This window comes from Uranotaenia lowii, unplaced genomic scaffold (genome assembly GCF_029784155.1).
Source record: "Uranotaenia lowii strain MFRU-FL unplaced genomic scaffold, ASM2978415v1 HiC_scaffold_722, whole genome shotgun sequence".
In the NCBI taxonomy this organism is placed as follows: domain Eukaryota; kingdom Metazoa; phylum Arthropoda; class Insecta; order Diptera; family Culicidae; genus Uranotaenia; species Uranotaenia lowii.
In genome coordinates, this window is record NW_026598670.1 from 3,684 (window position 1) to 25,000 (window position 21,317).

General features: G+C 40.4%; 6 protein-coding genes across 8 annotated transcripts; 4 read left to right on the plus strand and 2 right to left on the minus strand.

Moving 5' to 3' along the window:
- Positions 1 to 1,526: 1,526 nt before the first annotated feature.
- On the minus strand, positions 1,527 to 2,819 carry LOC129760684 (JNK1/MAPK8-associated membrane protein). The gene is made up of 3 exons (XM_055758336.1): positions 2,082 to 2,819; positions 1,883 to 2,017; positions 1,527 to 1,818 (listed from the first exon to the last, which is right to left on the minus strand). Exons 1-3 carry the CDS (start codon positions 2,698 to 2,700, stop codon positions 1,679 to 1,681), a joined length of 894 nt encoding a protein of 297 aa, XP_055614311.1. The 5' UTR covers positions 2,701 to 2,819; the 3' UTR covers positions 1,527 to 1,678.
- Positions 2,820 to 3,721: 902 nt separating this feature from the next.
- On the plus strand, positions 3,722 to 8,081 carry LOC129760685 (myelin expression factor 2). 3 transcript variants are annotated; one of them, XM_055758337.1, is made up of 6 exons: positions 3,722 to 3,846; positions 4,131 to 4,766; positions 5,273 to 5,390; positions 6,173 to 7,033; positions 7,107 to 7,242; positions 7,317 to 8,081. In XM_055758337.1, exons 2-6 carry the CDS (start codon positions 4,255 to 4,257, stop codon positions 7,370 to 7,372), a joined length of 1,683 nt encoding a protein of 560 aa, XP_055614312.1. In that variant the 5' UTR covers positions 3,722 to 3,846; positions 4,131 to 4,254; the 3' UTR covers positions 7,373 to 8,081. The 3 variants fall into 3 exon arrangements, with proteins under 3 accessions (XP_055614312.1, XP_055614314.1, XP_055614313.1); XM_055758339.1 differs by having other exon boundaries at positions 4,131 to 4,745; XM_055758338.1 differs by lacking the exon at positions 3,722 to 3,846 and having other exon boundaries at positions 3,860 to 4,766.
- A 550-nt stretch (positions 8,082 to 8,631) lies between these two features.
- On the plus strand, positions 8,632 to 11,991 carry LOC129760681 (uncharacterized). Its single transcript, XM_055758333.1, has 3 exons — positions 8,632 to 8,663; positions 8,823 to 10,204; positions 11,987 to 11,991. Exons 1-3 carry the CDS (start codon positions 8,632 to 8,634, stop codon positions 11,989 to 11,991), a joined length of 1,419 nt encoding a protein of 472 aa, XP_055614308.1.
- LOC129760683 (uncharacterized) lies at positions 11,921 to 13,224 on the plus strand. The gene is made up of 2 exons (XM_055758335.1): positions 11,921 to 11,965; positions 12,023 to 13,224. Exon 2 carries the CDS (start codon positions 12,045 to 12,047, stop codon positions 13,116 to 13,118), a length of 1,074 nt encoding a protein of 357 aa, XP_055614310.1. The 5' UTR covers positions 11,921 to 11,965; positions 12,023 to 12,044; the 3' UTR covers positions 13,119 to 13,224.
- Positions 13,225 to 14,599: 1,375 nt separating this feature from the next.
- LOC129760682 (vacuolar protein sorting-associated protein 33B) lies at positions 14,600 to 16,727 on the plus strand. Its single transcript, XM_055758334.1, has 2 exons — positions 14,600 to 14,852; positions 14,919 to 16,727. The coding sequence occupies exons 1-2, from the start codon at positions 14,695 to 14,697 to the stop codon at positions 16,705 to 16,707; spliced, it is 1,947 nt and encodes a 648-aa protein (XP_055614309.1). The 5' UTR covers positions 14,600 to 14,694; the 3' UTR covers positions 16,708 to 16,727.
- Positions 16,728 to 19,160: 2,433 nt separating this feature from the next.
- Positions 19,161 to 21,314, minus strand: LOC129760686 (probable basic-leucine zipper transcription factor J; the record flags this gene model as incomplete). The annotated part of the gene is made up of 2 exons (XM_055758340.1): positions 19,161 to 20,992; positions 21,064 to 21,314. Coding segments are annotated over 2 exons (1,113 nt in total), but the record flags the coding sequence as incomplete, so codon positions are not given.
- Positions 21,315 to 21,317: the final 3 nt, after the last annotated feature.

The window sequence follows — 21,317 nt, forward strand, 5'->3', positions numbered from 1 at the left end:
CACAAGGGACTTCCCAACAGCACATGATTTGCGCTCACACAAACAACTTGTGCTCACACAAGGAACTCCGCAACAGGACATGATTTGGGCTCACCCAAACAACTTGTGCTCACACAAGGAACTCCACAACAGGACATTTGCGCTCACGCAAACAACTTGTGTTCACACAAGGAACTTTACTTTCAAAATACTTACTAAGGATGCAAACCCATGGAACTGACATTCAATCATCAAAATCCCTCGAGATCTTAGCATTGTTTTCACAATTACCAATTTGTAGTTCACAGCAGGTCGCGAGGAATGAAAAATATACTGCAACTACGGGTACAGGTACAACTACCACCTAGGGAAAAATCGAATAAATCTGATTTCTTTGGGTGGACGATTCGTATCAGTAAATCATCAACGTTTTCACATCTCATCCTCGTCGCCAATTTGTAGAGTCCAGTTAAAACATTTCCCAATTTGGAAACGTTTATTCTTCTATCAAAAACTCCGCTTCCAATTTCCACGTTTTTCACTCCTAAACTGTCCAATCACTTCCTCCCCTCTTTTTCAATGCCGCCTTTGATTCTCCATAAACTTATATTTGTTATTGATGTAGACAATCACAACACTTATCATCGAGGGGCAATCCTACACCATGGATTAATAAAAATAGGTTAATAGGTAATTCTAATAGAAAAATACGACAGTATAAAACGCCTTTGTGTATGCAACATATCGTTGCTTAAAACATTTGAAAGCAGTTTGCATTTAAAACCCTTTTGAACACATCTAAATGCTGGTTTTTTTTAACAAATTCATCTTCTTGAGGATCATATTCCTCATATCTAGATGACTGTCGAGTTGCATCCATCCTACTTTCTAACAAGGAAGTCTCCGACAACTCGTTAAAAACTGTATTTAGAGCTAGAGAGTTTTACCGACCAACAGTCTAATCGGAATAATTCTCTGAGGGAGGAATTACCCTCGTTAATCTATGTGATTAAGTATAGACTAAATTGAAAACAACTTCATATCAACAGTTCCTTCTGTTTTTTTTTTGTTTTTCTTGTTTACGGTTAAGTATGATAGCACGTGCCATTTAGATTTGAAATTTTTGTTGTTGATGTATGGAGTTCTAATTTGTTACCGTTTTTCATCAACCACAAACTTCATTATTGAGAATGATTAATGATTAAGTAAAAGGCCTTTAATAAACTAGTTGTTAAATTAATAATAAATGATTAATGATTATTGAATACTGTTGAATTTTTTTCAGGTTCAAAGTGCAAATGAAAAAATATGTTGTTATTCATAAATTTTGCTTCTATCGATGCAATTAAAAAAATGCCAAAACGCCATGACTTACCAAATAAGTCAACTCTAATCTACCAGAACACATTTTCTTACCTCTAAGGAATGATTTACAGTGTTAGAATTAACAATTTACTGTTGTTTTCTATCCCTGGAAGATGGAAATCAGCACATAAATCAATGTCGAAAAATGTCTTACAATAAGGTTTGTTTCGGATGACTGTAAGATGATTAACATGTTTCTTGTTTCAGTCCAACTTTATCATAAAGCTTAAGAGTAACTAGGAATAATATCACTAAATCGATTGGAGAACCTTTAGATCATCTTCAAGTGTAATCCCAAAGAAGGAAAATTTGTAAGGTACTAGCTAAATTGAGTTCACTTAAAATTATCCGGATGCGTGTACTTGGCGGTGAAAATGTAAAACAAAGCCGGAACCGGAACCAACAGTAACGAAAAGTATGAAATGTGGTAGGGTATCGAAATGATTCCATATGCTAGCAGCAACCAGTGACCGACTAGAAAGATGAAATCAACGTTACTAACGAAAATTTAATTGTTAAGACTTCGTTTCAAACTTACGGATGATGGTAACATTTCTCATTTGGGTAACAGATGTTTCCAGTAACGATTTCATCGTTTGATCTAACTTAATGGAAAAGTGTAGTGCATTAGAAACTACCGATATTACGATGCTCAAGTACGGGAAGGCGTAATCTGCAAAAGAAAGGAAATAGAATATCAAGTATTGTTTAAAACGCTACTAGAAACTAAATCTTACATATTAATCCACCAGCAACAGCGTGCAGCAAAGACAAAATCGGGAAAATGTAAAGTGCGTAATATACGGCCATCTTTCCACGGAATGGCAGAAACTTTACATTCAGCGCCGGTCGGATAATCATCATGAACGTAACGCAGAACAAGTAAAATACAAAGATCATCGTTTGCAGCGGATAGACCGCTTCCTGCGTACAGTAGAGTGTGGTGTCATAGTTCGGAGCCGGATTGTGGAACAGGGTGTACCAATCGGACAGTTTCTGCACCCCACAGGAGTTGATTCGCAGCTCCCAGATAGGATCGGTAAACAGGATGGTTAAGAAAGCTGAAAGTAAAACCTCCACGCAAGCACTGGCGTGCAGTATCAGCTCCCCACGGGAAAATTTACGCTGCTGAGCATTCAAGTCTATGCAGAACCAGTGGATGATGAGCGGCAAAATAGCCATAAACCCCAGATACAGCCAGTCTTCCTCCCGGAGAGGTTTTTCGCACGGGGCACACTGATACTGTTCATTGACCCGGAATCCACGCAAACAGGCTCCACACTCGCTGAACGAAGAGTTCTCCAGCAGGGTTCGACCGCAGTATTGACCGGGACATTTGTCCACGGTTTTCAGCATGGTTTCCTCGATGTTGGAACACAATTTTTCGACGAAATCGCCACGAAATCCTGGATTTTATCCTTTTTTTCCTTTAAAAACTTATTTGTTTTGGTACGTTTGTTTTCGTCCGCGTTTTGTTTTCATTGAAGCGTTTCTGAAGGGCAAATACACTGAAAAAAATTACATCCTAGAAAATCTACACAGTTCAACAACTGAACTCAAAATTGGCCCAATAGTACGCAAATGTATCCGTCACCCATTACAAAATAACTTTGAAAGGCCAAAACTTCAGTTCCTGGAGATACCGTTTCGCCTTCAAAATCCTACTTAGAACTGTTCTAAGTTCTAAGTATTTAGTAACAATCCGTGATCATTTTTAATAAAATCAATATCTCAATGACGATGTTTCGAATTTTCAAAGTTAGACATATTTCGAAGTGGTTAACGTTTTGCAACAAACGTGTTAATCCGGATTAGAGTTTGGGTGATTGGTCAAGAAGTCGAAAGGGATAAAAACAAACGTTATAACATTCGGTCAAAAGAAAAAAAAGATTTTTTTTATCATCCTGTTCAAGAGATTGAAACGAAAAAATTCATTTTTTTTAATTAAAAGATGGGAAAATAACTCAGAAAAATAAAAAAAAAATAACTTTTATATGTGTTCCATTTTCTCAGAAGAAAATACGCAGATTATAAACATTAAATTTTGATTTATTTTACGTACAATGTGTTATTTCAAGATGAAAAAGCCACTTTTTAACATGATTTGAAGAGAAAATAGCATTTCTAAAAAATGTTTGGTTAATCAAATAAAAAAAGGACATCGCTTTTTCTAAGATCTTATGGAGAACTACAGTTATATGAGATCATTGCCATTGTGAGAGAAAAAAATTAACAAACGAACAGCGACTCTGTTCTCAATTCTAAGTTCGGCTTGCGCCATTAGATTTGTCTGGTTTTTACATCACGTCTCGATGTTATTCTCAATTTTTCGCGGTTTTCTTCGGTCTGCTTCGGTTGGCCGCCATTTTTCGTCATTCTGCTTCGCGGTTTCAAGTTTGAAAGTCGGAAATCTTTGAACTCCCGGTGGCTCCGGTTTTTATCCGGAAAATTAACGGAATTACGTCTCCAATCTAGGGTCTGGTTTGTTACCGATTGTAACAGGTAAGTTTTAATCTACTCTTGGTGTTCCTAGCTCTCGCATTAAAGGTAAAATCTTGAATTTTCCACCATGGTAGGCAGAACTTGGGGCCAGCGCTCCGCCATATTGTTTTTCCTGTTTCGGTTTCCGTTTTTGGCCGACGTTTCATAACCTAAAAAAATTCAAAGCCGTTTGTTTACCTCCAGCCTGTTATACCTATTAGCGCGTCAGGCTGAATCCTTTGGGTTTCAGACCGCTTTTGTTGTACCTAGGGTGTGATGATAAAGAAAGTTTTTCTGTTTTCTAGCTGCATAGTTTCGACTCACTAGTTGAAGGATAAACATCTCGTGTTTGGGTCTTCCTTTTTCTGCGATCACAGTACTTGGTGGTTTTCTTTGGTGTGTTTTGACCTTTGCTTCGCTCCTCTTGCAATGGACAACGATAACGATCAGCAGAGCCGTGACCGGTCTCGCCGGAGTGAACGCGGTGGCGGCCGTAATAGCAATCGCTTCAGCAGCAACGATAGAGACCGCAGCCGGGACAGGAATCGCGACGACTGTCGTCGGATCTACGTGTCGAACGTCCCTTATGAGTATCGTTGGCAAGATCTGAAAGATTTGTTCCGCAAGGAAGTTGGGGATGTCAGCTTCGTGGAATTGTTCCACGATGAATCGATGAAGCCTCGGGGTTGTGGTATTGTCGAGTTTGAAAAGTCCGAGCACGTCCAGATTGCGCTGGACAAGATGAATCGATTCGACATCAACGGGCGTCAGTTGGTCATTAAGGAAGACTATGGAAACGAGCGGGACAAGTTTGGTCGCGTGATCCCGAAATCGTTCCGTGGAGAACGGGAAAACGATAACGGTCGTCGAGGAGGCGGCGGCGGTGGAGGAGGAGGTCGAGATCGCGATGATGATCGAATGTACGTTCCTTCATCTATTGGGTAACATTTATTTCTAAACTACCATATCTTATATATGCTAGAGATTTTGTTCGATTGCTCAGGTCATTTACGAATCATTGTATTACTGAAGATTGATTTATGCTCGTGTTCGTATAAATTTGTAATTTCATTGCGCCAAGTTTTCAAACTTGAAAACGAACGGAATTAATTCGTAAAATTTTGGGCTGACAGTCAGTTGTGTTGTTCTTGTATTAATCTAACGTCAATCGAACAAATTCTCAGAGACATTCCCTATTTCCACATTCCCGATGTCATTTTTACAAGAAGTTATCGCCATTTGAACCCTGCTCCCAGAACAACACAAGTAATCTCTTTACCTTAGCTTTGTGGGCAACAATGGAGCTATCTGCATCCTGACCGTCAGTGATCTTAACCAATATACCATGTTCTCTATTTCCGTTGAATCCAATTTCATCTCGCAACCGTTTGTTTCCTGCTTGTGGTTGATCTATGTATGTGTACGTGTCGATTGATCGATCGAACAGTTCCGGCCGGGATGATGGCGGCTTCAATCCGGATTTCAATACCTACGGTCTCAGCATCAAGTTTTTGGAAGGTCTCGGCATTCAGGGGCCTCTGCACACCCGCATCTTCATCGCCAATGTGAGTATGGTTTGCGGCGTATTATACGTAACGTTATTTTCCTATTCCGTTTGGGTCATTTGAATGGGAGGTTTTTTTTCTGATTTAAGATTGGTTTCCAGTTGGTTTGGAATTGAGCTGTTGTATTTGTCAAGGTGGTTTTTAATTCATAATGTCGCCATTTTAAAATCATTTGATGGGGTTCAAAAGTGTCAGATTTGAAGAAGTCTGAACTGTTTAATATCTTGGTTTGGATCGAGAGAGTTTCTTTTAGTACGATGGAATTGATCGAAGCAAGACAGCAAATCAAATACTAGGTATTTGATACAAATATTAGATAAGAAAAAAGTCTTTATTACGTTTGAAAGTTTGATATTGTTGAATGATCTGAAGGTTTTTTGTCGATATGTGATTAAAAATTTCCATGCAGATTATCTTAAAAAAAAAACCCAGAATATTTTCCGTCTATTTTGTATTCCATTGGTGTCGTAGTTAAACATCTTATGATTGTTAGAGGAAGGGTCTTTAAATTTTATCGACTAAAATCGTTTGAACAAGTGACGGACTCTGTTGAGCTGTTGTTAGCGTACTTGGGTGTTATTATCAGTTAAACTACTGGAACTACGAATTTCAAGACCTCTGGAACCGATCTCGAGTAGTTATCGAGTCCTCTCATAGCCGTAATACTGATAAAAATGTGGTTTTTCTTTTTCTCTTTTTTCATTCTACCAAAATCTTAACAATAAATCAAATATGTGGTATGATCTTCCGAAATTGTACTTATATTGTATGAACCCGAGCAGCTTGATTATAAAGTCGATAAAAAGAAGCTCAAACAGGTGTTTAAGTTGGCTGGAAAGGTTCAGAGTGTGGATCTCTCAGTCGATAAGGATGGCAACAGCAGAGGTTTCGCCGTCGTTGAGTACGATCATCCGGTCGAGGCCGTTCAGGCCATTTCAATGTTCGACCGGCAAATGTTGTTTGACCGTCGCATGACCGTTAGGCTCGATCGTGTTCCGGACAAAACTGAGCTGAACCGTTTGCCCGAAGGTCTCAAGGCTATTGGCATCGGTTTGGGTCCCAATGGTGAGCCGCTCAAGGACGTGGCCCGTAATCTTCCGTCGATTCAGCAACAGAACAATTCTCTTCAGAACAATTCCATCCAAAATGCGGCGCCTACTCCGGTGCAGCCTCCACTCGCCACCAATCTGCTCAACGCCGCTACTAACAATCTGTCCGGTTTGAATTCGAATCTTGCCGCTCAGCTCAGCAGCGTGGTAGGTTTGACCAATTTGACTGGAAATCTGCAAAATTCGCTTGCCTCCGCTGCTGCTCTCTCTAATCTGACTGGATTGAGTAATTTGAGTGCTGCTGCTGGTGCTGGTGGTTTGGGTGCCAGTCTTGGTGCCATCGGCGCATCTGGGGCTTCGGGATTAGGTGGTCTGGGTTCGCTAACAGGCAACTCTGGTGGTGGCAACGATAGTTTCAGTCAGAGCTACTCGTCCAGTGCTTTCGGAAACAGCGGAAATCGTGGCAACGATTTCGATCTCGGTTCTTCCAACGTCCGCAACTACAGCACCGCACCAAATGATGACTATGGCCGCAACTATGGAAGCATGAACAACGGCAACCGCAAAGCAACGGATACGATCATCATTCGCAACGTAAGCCATAAAATAAATTTGAAGTAAAACTTTGGCTGGAACTTATGTTTACTTTATGTTCTTATTTGGACAGATGCCATCATCCTGGACCTGGCAAACTCTGCGAGATAAATTCCGCGATGTTGGAGAGGTCAAGTTTGCGGAAATCCGCGGCCAAGATACCGGTGTTGTGCGATTTGCAAAGGAACGTGACGCCGAAGTTGCCATCAGTAAGTATACAATAATAAACACAAATTTGGTATATTGAATGTTTACTAATGTTGGATATTTCTTTTTTTTTCAGAACTCATGGATGGATCACGTTTTGACGGCCGAACAGTTGATGTTACTTTCTTCTAAGTGACCATTATCTTCCCTCTTCCCCAATTTCGTGTACGTTCACTTCCAGATAAACATTGTGAAACTTATAGTAGTAGCGGTAGGTGTAGCTCAAGCAAGGTCTATCCAACTATCGTAATCAGTTCTAGAAGCTATTGTTCTTACAGCGTAGGGGAGGAGAGTTAAGTTTTGGTCGCAGTGGTTCGGGACTCTAAGTTGACTTCATCGATTTGTAACATTTGTTTTCGCTTTGAAACATTCTCCTATCAGTTGAGTCCCACTTGTGGGACCTTCATCGATCTAGTTTCATTCGAGTTTAGGTTTTTTTTAGTTGGTTTAAAATCTCCCCGTTTCCGGCGTTGATTTTACGTAATTGATTCGCGTATCGTTTATTCCGCTTTTTCGTTTCTAAATGCTGATGGATATTTTACTATGAGCGAAGGCATTGACAACAAACAGTGGAAGTTTTACAAATCACCTAGAATTAGTGGAAAACTATATTAAGCATTACTATTCCAAAACATCAACTCGTCGGTTGGCAATAAATGTGCTGCCAATTGCAGCAGGTAGTATACAACAGTACACATGGCACATTGCTTTGAATTTTAAAACCGAAATCGGTGTCACATTTACCACAGGTAGCGTATGTAGTGAACTACCGGTGTCCGTAGTTTGATGGCATCCGCCCATAAGGTGTTTAAACGGTAATAAAAATCATAATAAAAAGCCACGCTTCTGTGTTCTTCATTTCGATGACCAACATTTGTTTATTCTCCGTGATGATCTAGATTGTCCGAAACAGCAGCGTTGCAGATGAACCAGTAACTCGTCTGTAAGCCAATGAGAGGTTCGCCGATGATACGTTGCTCGAAATTGAAAAAATACCTAGGATGCTTCCAAGAAGTTACCAAGAGAACAGCAGGTCTACAATCAGAATACGAAACAAAACTTCGATGTGAAGGGAGGATATCACTGACGCTTGCAGTACTCAACGAAATGCGCCTGAATGTATTCTATTGATCACCACACTTAAGGGAGAAAAACATTATGTATATATTAACGCCCATGAATATGCTGCACATGGATTTTGGATAAGAACACATATGAATATCGAGGCAAAACTTCATCATGAAGAACTAACGGAACCGAAATTGAAACACCTTGAAAGGGAGGGATTTCAATAGATCGGGATTCGATTGAATGCTTTTCCAATCGAATCAATGTGATATGCTAGACGAGAAAAATGGCAAATAAAATAAACATTTGCAATCGTTAGCCAAATGCATATGAATCTCGAATATTACTGCTTTACGTCAGTTGTTTGAGTATTGAATTGCTCAAAGTATTATATCAAGACCAGTCGTCCCGGCCCTGAGTTCGTCTGTGGCGTAGGGGTTCTCCAGCCTGCTTTACCAGGCAAGTACGCTGCTTTTGACTGCCTTACTCCGCGTGATGGTATTCTCCATTTCAGTGACAACGGCTCCAGATCGGCATCAGAACCGCTTGATTTCATCAACATCTACTATCAGAATGTCGGTGGTATCAATTCCTGCGTGACTGATTATCTGCTTGCTACTTCATGTTCCTGCTACGATATTATCACCTTTACCGAAACATGGTTGAACGATCACACTTTCTCCAACCAGATCTTCGGATCCGATTATTCAGTGTTCCGCTGCGATCGAAGCTCCCGTAACAGCAGAAAGGCCACAGGTGGTGGGGTGTTACTCGCCGTAAGGTCCAAATTCAGAGCCATGCCAATCGATGATGAATCTTGGCATAATCTTGAGATGGTGTGGTCCCGCATCGAACTCGGCGACCGGAAGCTTTACGTTGGCGTACTATATTTGCCTCCTGATCGCTCGAGAGACGTGACCTTAGCTGAATCATTCTCTAGTTGCATTTCTAAAATAAGCTCTTTCTGCGCTCCAGAAGATGACATAATCGTCTTAGGCGATTTTAACATGCCAGGTATAAAGTGGTGTTCCAGCCAAGCTAGCTTCCTGTATCCCGATCCTGAACGCTCCACTTTTTCGGCTTCCTCGAACATTATTCTAGACTCTTTGAGTACAGCAACCTTACGTCAGATCAACAGTGTTGTAAACGAGAATGGCCGGATGCTTGATCTTTGCTTTGCCAATGACGGATTCCGTTTACCAACTATCGAATCAGCACCGGCACCGCTAGTTAAAGTAGGCCCACATCACCCGGCTTTACTGGTTACAATTAATATCTCTAGATTGTGTAACCCCGCTGATAAACTCACACCCTTCTACTTGGACTATAAAAACGCCGATTTCGATATCATTTCTCGCGTACTGGCCACTATAGACTGGGAATCCGAACTCGAACTAGCTAACCCTAATGCTGCAGCCGAAACTTTCTCGCACATCCTCAACTACGTAATCGACCGTCATGTGCCGAAACGCACCGCCAATGCTAATCCTCGGACTCCATGGGCTACAGCAGCTTTACGACAACTGAAAGCGACAAAAAGGCGTGCCCTTCGTAATTTCAACAAGCACAAATCGCCGCATACCAAGGAAGAATATCGCAAACTCAACTCCGCCTATAAAAAAGCCTGCCAACGAAGCTATCAAAACCATCTTCGTCGAATTCAGCAAAATCTCAAGACTAGCCCAAAATCCTTCTGGAATCACGTTAAAAATCAGCGGAATGAACCTGGAACACCGTCCTGCATGTTCTTAGATGGCATCATAGCGAACTCTGACTCCGGAATCTGCGATCTCTTTGCCAATAAATTCTCGAGCATCTTTGATACATCTTCAATAACCGACGACCAACTGAATCGCGCCATCAGGAGTGTTTCACCACTGGGCTTTTCTTTAAACGGTATTACAGTCGAGGACACAATCATCTCTAAAGCAGCCACTAAGCTCAAAAACTCCTTCTCTACGGGCCCGGATGGGATACCAGCTACCTTCCTGAAGCGTTTTATGCCTTCTTTGCTGACTCCTATCAGGCTTATCTTCCAAGCTTCGCTCGACCAGGCCACCTTCCCCTCATTGTGGAAAGAAGCTTACATGTTCCCGGTTCATAAAAAGGGAGATAGGAAAGATGTTAATAATTACCGAGGAATTTCAGCTCTGTGTGCTATTGCCAAACTTTTCGAATTGGTGGTTTTAGATCCCATTTTCATGTTCTGCAAGCACAACCTCTCCAACGACCAGCATGGATTTATGCCTCAACGCTCAACTACAACTAACTTACTAACCTTTACCTCGTATGTGCATGAAAGTTTTGCAAAGAAATCCCAAACTGATGCCATCTATACCGATCTGTCTGCCGCATTCGACAAGGTGAACCATGATATTGCCATCGGAAAGCTCGCGCGTTTAGGATTTTGTGGATCACTCATTGGCTGGTTCCGCAGTTACCTTACGGGACGTAAATTGACAGTTCGTACGGGTAACTGTTTTTCCAGGCAGTTCTCAGCTTCATCAGGCGTGCCTCAGGGAAGTCACTTAGGGCCGTTAGTATTCCTAATTTACTTCAATGACGTGCTGCAACTCCTCGACGGACCAAAATTGGCGTACGCCGACGACTTGAAACTGTACTACTCTATCAATGGCTCCGAGGATGTGAACTTCCTGCAGAACCAGTTTAACCTCTTTGCCTCCTGGTGTGATGCCAATCGCCTACCTTTAAACCGTGATAAATGTGTAGTAATATCATTTTCCCGCAAACGACGCCCGCTCTCAGCCGTTTATTTCCTTGGAAACGATGCAATCTCTCGAGCTCAACACGTGAAAGATCTTGGTGTGATCCTCGACGCGCGGCTGGATTTTAAGAATCACACCAACTATATCGTTGACAAAGCCTCCAGAAGCCTGGGTCTTCTTTTCCGTATGACGAAGGACTTTAAGGACATCTACTGCCTGAAGAGTCTTTACTGCAGTCTGGTTCGATCGATCCTCGAATATGCTTCTGCGGTTTGGTGCCCATATTATCAAAACGGCTCTGATCGCATCGAAGCCATCCAACGACGTTTTTTGAGGTATGCCCTTCGACACTTAAACTGGCAAGACCCTTTTCGACTTCCCAGCTACGAAAGCCGCTGCCGCCTGATCGACATCGACACGCTGCAAGCCCGCAGGACCGCCACTCGTGCTTCTTTCGTCGCTGATCTGCTTTCATCAAGAATCGACTCTCCTGCACTTTTGGAAGTTCTTCCACTTAGCGTCCGACCTCGTGGTTTGAGGAATCGGGATCTTCAGCTCTTCGTTCCTGTTAGACTAAACAATTACGGGGCCAACTCTGCAATAATTGGCGTCATCAAGAAGACTTTTAACCGCTTCTCAGAACATTTTGATTTTGACGTTTCGAAGGTTTTATTCCGAAGAAGAATTCTTAGTGTTCTAAGTTCAGTGTAGATTTGTATTCGTTGTTAGTTTTTAATTTTAAAATATCATTTGGATCAATATTTGATCTGTTGATTTAATAATAAATAAATAATAAAGACCAACCGTCAATTTGAATTTCGACATAAAGGTTTATTTTGTCAGAGTGGCCGAATGACCGAAAGCCATCAAATGACGCATATGTTTTTGCAATCATACGAATTCACTGAAGCATCAAAACATCAATATTATTGTTAATCTAAATCGTTTGTAGAATAAGAATTGCTTAAAAAAACTAAATATATTTCAGGTAATAATATAACTCGTTCGGGATGTTACGTACAATATTGAAACTAGCGTACGATAAGCAAAAATGTTTCACCCGCGCGTATGTCCGTCGTGCGCGGAATCCTGGGGTCGAGCGTCGGATGGCCCTCCTCAACGATGACCAACTGGAAACCACAGTCGAAGAGCTGGAGCAAATGGACGAGGCAAACTTTTCTGAACTTCACAAATCGCATAAAGAGTACGAAAAAGAGGCCCAGCAATATCGGGAACGGCTGCAAAGCTGGATCGTTGGAAACAAGTACTTTAAAACTAAACAACTCAACTTTCTTACCTGGTCCGAGAAGGAGCAAATTCGTTATTTGCATAACTTCGACCCCGAAGAGTGGACGATAGACAAGTTAGTTGGAAGCTTTCCTGCGGATCGGTACAGCGTGGCAAAAATTGTTAAAGCCAAATGGATACCCAGAGATGGCAATCGAATTCAACGACATGACGAAGCAGTACGAGAAAACTGGGAAATGTTTAAATCTGGTAGAATTCGTAACATTGACGAAGGATTTGCAGAACACTTGAACAAATTTGTGCACAGAAATTTCAAAGAGGTACAACAACCCAAGGTCGAAACAAAACGCCTTTATGAAATCCAAAATATTCCTGATGATGGGGAATTCACTCAGATCATTACAAGCTGCAAGAAGTATGCTAAAAGTGAAACAGTTCCACCAGATATCCCGAAACTTGAATCGGGACAAAACTCCCTAGAGAATGTACCGAACGTTAAATTCAAAGCTCCAAACCAGGATATGTTTATGACCGGCGAAGTGGAAGATCGACGACCAAAGACCTTCAGACAAATGGGAGGAAAATTCGCGAACCAGAATGAGAATGCTTCATCAAACATGGAATCACAGTCCGCGGTGCTGAAGATTGATAAACGCGAAAAAGACTTGATTAATTTCGACAATGAAAAACCGGTAGCCGACATCAAAGAGCATATAACTATCCCGCGAAAGTTATACAAAAAAGGAGCAACCTATCAGTTGGATGATTGCTTCTATGACGACGACGGCGAGTTCCTTTATCGAGTGCCTGGAATGAACGGAGCAACAAGGAATTGAATCCTTCCATAGAATAAAAAGAGTTGCGATTTTTCTTACCTCACTTTCAGAAATCAATCAAAATATTATATGACGATCACTGATGCTTGGCATATAAATCAGTTACTTACAATTTCAAATTCTCGAGTTATGCTATAGTTAGAGAACAGTCCCTTGTGGTAAAATCTTGAAATTAACGCTTTGACATATGGGCTATTCTATGGGTTACGTGACGTGACTCGCCAAATTTTGCCTCGTAATGTTGACTACTGTAAGTCATTCAGCCAAGAAACTGGAGTTCGAACTTAGAAACCAATCGAAGCTCAACTGAACTGGCATTTCTTTACTTGAAGAGCTAAAAAAAGTCGGGGTCGTGAATAGGAAAATTTGGCGAGTCTCGTCTAGTGACTCATGGAATAAGACATCTGACCATTACTGAAATCGAAGAAGACATTACATTATAAGTTGATTCTGAATTGACTGGTGTACAAGTCACAACCGTTCACAGTTTAACCTATACCATATGTTTCTCTCGCCATAAGGGAACATCCATAAATGACGTAGCATTTTAGGGGGAGGGGGGGAGTTTGACTTTGTGTGACGATGTGTGACGTGAGGGGGGGTAGGGGTCCAAGTAAAGCTACGTAGCTTTAATTAAATATCGAAAAAAAAATCAAAATTGAGCAAAATTATGCATAATTCAATCCAGTCTGAACATGTAGCTTTTAACTTCTACTGCCCGACTGTTTTCAAGCGTATCAAGGAGCGTACATGCAAGAAATGCAGCTTATATTTTGCTTCAAATGTTCTCCAAAAGGAGCATAGCAAAATCTACAAGGCCCCAACCTCGGATAGAAAGATTCTTCCAAAGCGAATTGTAGTCTAAAGAGGACACGAAATGCTGGTCATCATTCCGGAGGACGATAGAGAGTGAGTGGAGGCAGCTGACATCGCAGATGCAATTATTCCAGCCGACCAGACGATTGAGGAAAGCTGCCCAACGATTTCATTGGAATCCCGAATTGAGATAATTTGGACCGATGCAACTGATTGAATACTTACTAGCTATCCTGTCTGTTGAAAGGTAGCTTGATTTTTTTTTTGACTGATTGATATGCTTTTTTAAATTTCCATTTATAACTTCTATCCCTTTTTTTGTTATTTTTTGTATTATTCTTGCAAAATGCTGATAATAAAAGTAAAAATTAAAAACCGATTTTTAAAAATGGCGGGGGGGGGGGTTATTAAAGCTACGTTATTATCTAGGGGGGGTCTATGACTTTGTGACGAAATGCTACGAGGGGGGAGGGGGGCGTATAAAAACTCAAAAAAAAAGCTACGTCATTTATGGATGTTCCCTAATCAGAAAAGTGCTATCTAAAGAATTATTTGCAGTTAGGCCATTTCACTAAGTTAGGCCATTGACTAAGTTAAGTAGGTACTCAAGAAACATTCTTCACTGACTGTTCTCTTGTGTGGATCTCATTACCTTTTACTGTTTTGTCAGTTGACGCTCAAAGTAGTTGTGTTGTCGACGCAATTCTTGTTGTTTACACTACACGTAATTCCAGTCGATTCTGAATCACAATCAAATGGAATGGACGCAATTTTGGACAAGAAGCTGCTCGGCTTCCGGCAGATTGCCCAGGAGAAACTGCAACACATACTGTACTCGATACCGCTGGACAAAGATCTGATCATCGAGCCTACGCTCATCAAACCCTTGGAACACGTCGTGGGTGCCACTTGGTTGAGGTAAGTTCAACCGCGAATGACTTATTACTGAGAACAAGGAGATTAAATTGGTCTATTTAATTTCAGGAAAAAGGGTATCGATAAAATTTACAAATTCGACCCGAAAAATGCTCCACCCAAACGGAAGCAGTTCATCTACTTTCTCACGAGTAATCTACTCACGTTCAAAAGTGCTCTGGATCAAATCAGTAGCTACCACAGTCAGATGTCTAGTGGACTGGTAGCGGAAGTTGATCGAACCAACAAACAGTACCACGTCGTGATATTCCCGCTGGTGCTGGCCAGCTTCGAGCACTTGCTCGAGGAGGAAGGCCTCTATGGTTTGGTCGAACTCTACAGCTATCAGTGGGATTTTATTTGTTTGGATCAAGGAGTAATGAGCTTAGAATTACCGAATGTATTTGCGGATATTTTCGTGCGTCAGGACGGATCATTGCTTGGGTCGATAGCTCAAAGCTTAAGGATTTTTAATATGATCATGGGGAAACCGAAACTGGTTTTTACATACGGAGATAGTTCTGAAAAAGTATTACAAATAATGCAGAAAATAGAAAACGGCAAAAAGACGAAAAGTGGAGAAGGTAGAGATGCCATCGATTTCAATACGATGCTGATAGTTGACCGAGATAGAGATTACGCCTCTTGTTTACTGACACCGGTGGTTTATTCTGGATTACTGATGGAAATACATAAGTACACCTCGGGATCCTTGACTGTAGATGCTAACAGCAATAAAATCAAGAATGGAAAATTGGCAATCCTTAAAAACGAAAATGATACAAAAATTAATCAAGAAACAATACGAATGAACGGTTCTCAAGATATGGTTTACCAAGAAAACCGATACCGGCATTTCGCTGAGGTCATAGGCCTTCTCAGTTCACAGGCAAAAAATCTCGGCCTAGAGGGTAAATCGTTTAGCAAGGATATGAAAATATCGGAGATGAAAGAATATGTTACAAATAAACTACCGAAGGTGGCAGCCCAGAAAAAAGAACTCTTCAAGCATCTTTTGCTGTGTGAAACTATAATGGAAGACATCGGAGGAAACTTCGAAAAACTCCAACTTATTGAAGAAAGCATGCTTACCAACACAAATCGGAAACAAATAATGGCATTCGTTGACGAGCTACTGGCAGCTGATGCTCACAAATTTAACATTTTGCGACTTATCTGTCTATATCACATAACGATAGGCCTAACCAGCGAAGACATGACCAAACTTATGACGTCCTACCTAAATGCCTTCGGATACCAGCACCTGGGCGTGTTCAACAATCTTTTCCAAGCAAGGCTTTTCCCTGATACTACGAATCTAACGAAAACAAAAATTCTATCTCAAATTTCGATCCCAATTCTGAAATCTCAATTTCAAATAGAAGCCAGTAAATTGAAACTTCTTCCCACTGACGTTAGCGAATCTATCCAGTCACCCGGGTCATCTAACAACCCAACCAGCCCCAGTATTCCGAGCAAAAAGCAGTGCCCTAGCTATGTTTTCAACGGTAACTACATTCCACTGGTCGCGCAGCTATGTCAAATGATACTGAACACCAACGGATTGGACGATCTAAATCAACGGCTGGGTCATCTGGAGCGGTTGAAGTTATCCGTCGGTAGTTTTGGGACCAAAACCATACGCGAATTGACTGTAACTGGGACGGCAAAATCGGACATCAATCAACTGTTGCCGTTGAAGCGTAAAACTATCTTTGTATTGGTGATAGGAGGTTTGACCTATGCGGAAGTGGCCGCTTGCAAACTGGTGGAGAAATTAACTGGAGCTAGGATCGTGCTGGCATCGGATGCTATTGTGTCCGGCTGTGACATTGTTGAGAGTATCGTTGCTTGTTAGCGCGATGTGCAAGTACACAAATAAAGAAAGTTTATTCTTTGAAAGCTTAGTTGTTGCTTTGTTTGAAAGATTTCTATTGAAATAGCAACAATGAACCAAAGAAAAAGAAACTAGAAAATGCTTTAAATTTATTCATCAGAGGGTTTTCTGAAAATGTCAATAGATACTGATCAAACATGAAGTTAAATTTATCCGTTTTTTTTTTATTTCTGGTATGCATGATTAAGATTAACACTACAAAACAAGTTGATTCGCCAAACTCTTCATAAAACTGGTGCGATGAATGTCAGATTTGCCGATAAGTCTTTACGAAGAAAAGACTCATCGAAAGTCACAGACAACAGTATACTAACTTGATTGAACTGCAATTTCAGGAAATCGTGCGTCAAGATTTTTGAAAACGGACGTTTTCTCTAAGGCCAAATCGAGTCTTAACACCCATACCAGAATATCCTTATCTTTGAAGTATTCGAGTGTGAAATTTTGTTTATGATCTATGGAGTGCGAAATGAAAAAGACAACTAGTCACCCATCCATCGTTCATTGTGCAAAATGTTGAAGGCTTCAATCTGTTGTGTGTGCGCATAACGATTTCCGAGACCACATCAGCCCGTGTAGCAAACAAGGTGACTCGATCAAGTAGAATTGGACCTTCGATTTCGGGATTTACCTAATAAGTAAGGTAAGTTAATCCTCATATTCTCTTCCAACACATTTGCCGTACCCTAAGTTGCAATGGGTTAACGGCTGCGGTGTGTATGTTTGTGAAAATGATGGATCAACCCATCATTTTCCTGACAGTGTCGTTACACACAATCTTGTTAAACATGGTGTCATAATATGGCCTAAATTAGAAGAGGAGCTGGACATCTTTATTTAGTTTAAATTCAGCAGTAGGTTCAAAGATGTCTATTTTTTTTTCATGATCCATGTTGATAAGATGAATGGGAGTTGAAACACTTGCCCTCCCTTCCGCAGAACAATCGCAACATTTGGTAGTGAAAGTATCACAATTTACCATAATAAAAGTTGATACTTTCAATAGGGCATAATTCGTTTGGTTAGGTAGTTAGATGGTTTAGTCTTGTAGAATTAAAAATAGAGAAAACGTGTGAAAAGTATTACGATGTTAGGTAAAGGTTATGGTATTCGCCTCCCCAATGCTCTAGTAAGTGTGTATTTGCGGTTTATGAATTTCGTTGGCTTATTCTTAAATCAAGCATTTTACAAGAACTAGAGGCTCATTGGATGGGAATGCTGTTGTTGGAAAATGTTATATTTCATTTGGTAAGACGTTTTTTTTGCTTTTTATTTAATTATTCATTTTTAGCAAATCTTTACGTTTTTCGGTTTAGTTTGAAATTCATCTATGGAAGTATATATTAGAATGTACGGTTTTGAAGAATAACAATGAGTAGGTAGTCCTAATTACTGATTTCGGGCATTTTACAATAGGCATGCGGTATATTTTAATAGAACCCCTATGTAGATTTTTTGTAAATTATGATGGATTTCAACATTCAACTATGTGAGGTAGGTAGGGTACGGTAAGATGTGCTCTTATATCCATATTCTGCTAAATTTTCATGATTTTGTGATGTTGTGATAGGAATAAGGTAGCTTACTTCTACTATTAATTTGAGCTAGAATTTTTATTAGTTTGAAATAGGCTTGCTCAAAAAAGCAAAACAAACTCTCACATCCATATTTTGGTAAAATAGTATGATTAGCAATGAAATGGAAAAACTCTAAAAAGAAAAACAAAAATTTCAAAATTTAGAAAATGAAAGGCAAAAAATTAGGGAAAAACAGCAAATAACACTTCAATTACTTTATGCAAGAACTAATTCCTTCCTTTATATTTCTCTTTCCTCTTCTTTTCTCTTTCTTTTATTTTCATATACCCCTGCGCATACGATTCGGAGTCATATGATGACTGGACCCCGAGACAACTATCACGAAACCCATCACACATACCAGTGGAATTGGGGCGGAGACACCAAGCAGACGTTCAACAGACGACGACGAAGGAAGGAAAAACATATAAGATAAGTTAAAATGATTCCTTTAATAACACAAAAATTAAATGTAGTTAGATGCGTGGGGAGTATGTAGAGGCCAGTCTCGAACCCGCCCATGTCCTTCCTCCAACTGGTATCGGGAGGGGTTGGTTTATTATCTTGAACTGCATTTTATCCATATTCCATGGATATAATGAAGTGCTTGATGGTTTAACCAACGTCTCAAGATCGCTTACTATTCTACGCTGCCTTCTCTAAACTTTAAATTTTCTTCTCCAAACTATTCTAATTTTCATTTCCAGCGTCAGCTCCCCGAGCTATTTAAACGCCATAAAAAAATATATATATATTCTCTTCCAACACATTTGATCCCAAAAAAAATAGTTCTATGGATTTCGAAATGTTTTAGAATCAAACCAATACTCAACCCGATTGTGTTTATATACAGCTATTTATTACAATGATAATAGTTATGCACTTTTGTCTTGTGGTTATATCTATCGATATTTGCTTATTATTCAGCAACGTTTAATAGTCGTACTATTTGTCTAGATGGAAATAATGGAAATTCTCTACCGTTACAATGAATGCTTTGGATCCGATGGATCGAAAAGTAGAAGTATATTTTTCGTAAAGTGGTTCAAGATGTCTGCTCATATTAACTTCCTATTCTTAACGAGACAGTGATTCAATGCATGTGGGAAATATTCTTGTCTACATATTGCGAAGACTCGCATATTCATTAAGATGAAGTCGAATGAATAAACTTAAGTAATAAACCTAAGGCAAAAAAATTGTTATATTTTCCCGGCTATAACTGTAAGTTTTATTTTATAATAGATGCTTCATCATTCATGTACCGTTAAACAAAAATATTTGCACAAAACTAAGACCACGTGGTGAGATGTGTGAAAAGTTACAACTAAGTAAAGGTTTAGAAAAAAAATATAAAATTGCACAAATATTCATAATAGACATAAAATATATAGAATTTGTGAAACAAATAACAAACTAATAGAACAGTAGTTTCCTGTGTCTAAGTCGAAAAATCTTGTTTAACACTATAATAGGTATTCCAATACTATTAGATTGATTGATTTCTCTTCTCAGTTTATATCAGTATGTTCGAATAACATAAATAACACCGCTTAAGGGACGGTATACGTAATCATCAAAGTGCTTCTCCGCAAACTTGGAAAGCGTAAAATGCCAGCATGCAAACAGGAGATTGTTAAGCTTTTACAGAGGTAAAATTTGGAAAAACTTAATCAAATTTAGGTTTCTATAATGAATGTTGCTAAGGGGTAAGGTTTTTAACAGTTTTTGTTTTATCGTAGTATGTACACATCTAGCAAATAACAGCCAAGCAGTATTTTAAGGATGTTTTTGAAAAAGGGAACATTTAAAGTAGTAGCTTCCTTTTTCCATTTTGTTGTTGGATCTGCTGCGAGGCGTTTAGTTTTTTACCAACTTCCTCAACATTCGATGAGCTTTGAACTCCAGGAGCAAGCAACTCGATATTGGCAATGTCCTTATTGAATCCACCGTTTGTTTGGCTTATCGTGTCCAAATGTAAACCATTGACCAGCTCAAGTGTGCTCTTCTTAGACATTGCTTCGAACAGGTCTTGGTTGACGATGACTTCACTGCAGTGCTCCTTCTTTATGTTAAATCCTGAGCTCTGATCCTGTTGCTTGTTAAATTGTCTCTCGTCCAGTTCCAGTTTGATTCGCATCTTGCTACTGCCGTTCCAAATATCGTCATCCACGTCGTAGTCCACCAACGAATGATTGATTTTGGCCTTCTTCGCCATCGGTTCTCCCTCGGAGGAATAATCGTGCTCGCTGGCAATCAACGAGTTCACATTGAACGACATGATTTCGTCAAAGTTTACCTCCTCATCGACTAATGCGTCACCGAGCTGTTCCTTGGTATCGAACAGGAGCGAGCGCCGATTCTGGGTCTGTGGCGATTGAACCTGTGTTTTCTCCGAAGCAGCTTCCTGGATCAGTTCGGCCATTTCAATCGAATCTTGGATGTTTTGCTGTTGGTTGGATCCGCCCAGCTTTAGGTTCGGGACAGCCACCAGGGCCATACTCAACAGCAGCACCATCAAACAAGTGGCTGGCTGGGTAGTTTTACCGGTACCTTTCGTCAGCAGCGACTGGATCTTCTTCATCTGACTCATGAGATCGTGGTTTTGGCTCTGCAGGATTTTGATGCGCTTCAGCAGGGTTTGATTCTCCTCGGTACATTGCTTGACCCTGGGGAAATAATAGAAAAAAGCATTAACATAAGGTAATTATTGTAGTGTAAAGTGTTTGGTCGTCATTACCTTTCCTCGAGTCCATCGACGTACTCCTTCTTGCGCTTGCGCGAATCCTGGGCCGAAATCTTGTTCCTGATCTTTCGCCGGATCCGTTTCAGCTCCCGTTCTTCGTGCTTGGTCAGCGGATAACACGTCGGCAGGGAGATACCTTCCTTGGCGAGCAGTCGCTTTTCCTCGGTAGTCAAGATCAGCTTCTGATAACCACCGTTGGCGTTTGGTTTGTTGCAGGCACTGATGTCGCTTTCGTCCAGATCGTCATC

Bases quoted from the DNA above. Each gene is read 5' to 3' on its own strand.
- LOC129760683 (XM_055758335.1), top strand. From the start codon at position 12,045: ATGTTACGTACAATATTGAAACTAGCGTACGATAAGCAAAAATGTTTC.
- LOC129760681 (XM_055758333.1), top strand. From the start codon at position 8,632: ATGCATATGAATCTCGAATATTACTGCTTTAC. The intron at 8,664-8,822 runs GTCAGTTGTTTG...TCTCCATTTCAG, and splicing joins CTCGAATATTACTGCTTTAC to TGACAACGGCTCCAGATCGG.
- LOC129760682 (XM_055758334.1), top strand. From the start codon at position 14,695: ATGGACGCAATTTTGGACAAGAAGCTGCTCGGCTTCCGGCAGATTGCC. The intron at 14,853-14,918 runs GTAAGTTCAACC...ATTTAATTTCAG, and splicing joins GTGGGTGCCACTTGGTTGAG to GAAAAAGGGTATCGATAAAA.
- LOC129760685 (XM_055758337.1), top strand. From the start codon at position 4,255: ATGGACAACGATAACGATCAGCAGAGCCGTGACCGGTCTCGCCGGAGT. The intron at 5,391-6,172 runs GTGAGTATGGTT...GAACCCGAGCAG, and splicing joins CCCGCATCTTCATCGCCAAT to CTTGATTATAAAGTCGATAA. The intron at 7,243-7,316 runs GTAAGTATACAA...TTTTTTTTTCAG, and splicing joins TGACGCCGAAGTTGCCATCA to AACTCATGGATGGATCACGT.
- LOC129760684 (XM_055758336.1), bottom strand. From the start codon at position 2,700: ATGCTGAAAACCGTGGACAAATGTCCCGGTCAATACTGCGGTCGAACC. The intron at 2,018-2,081 runs GTAAGATTTAGT...TTTCTTTTGCAG, and splicing joins TGTTGCTGGTGGATTAATAT to ATTACGCCTTCCCGTACTTG. The intron at 1,819-1,882 runs GTAAGTTTGAAA...TCATCTTTCTAG, and splicing joins GAGAAATGTTACCATCATCC to TCGGTCACTGGTTGCTGCTA.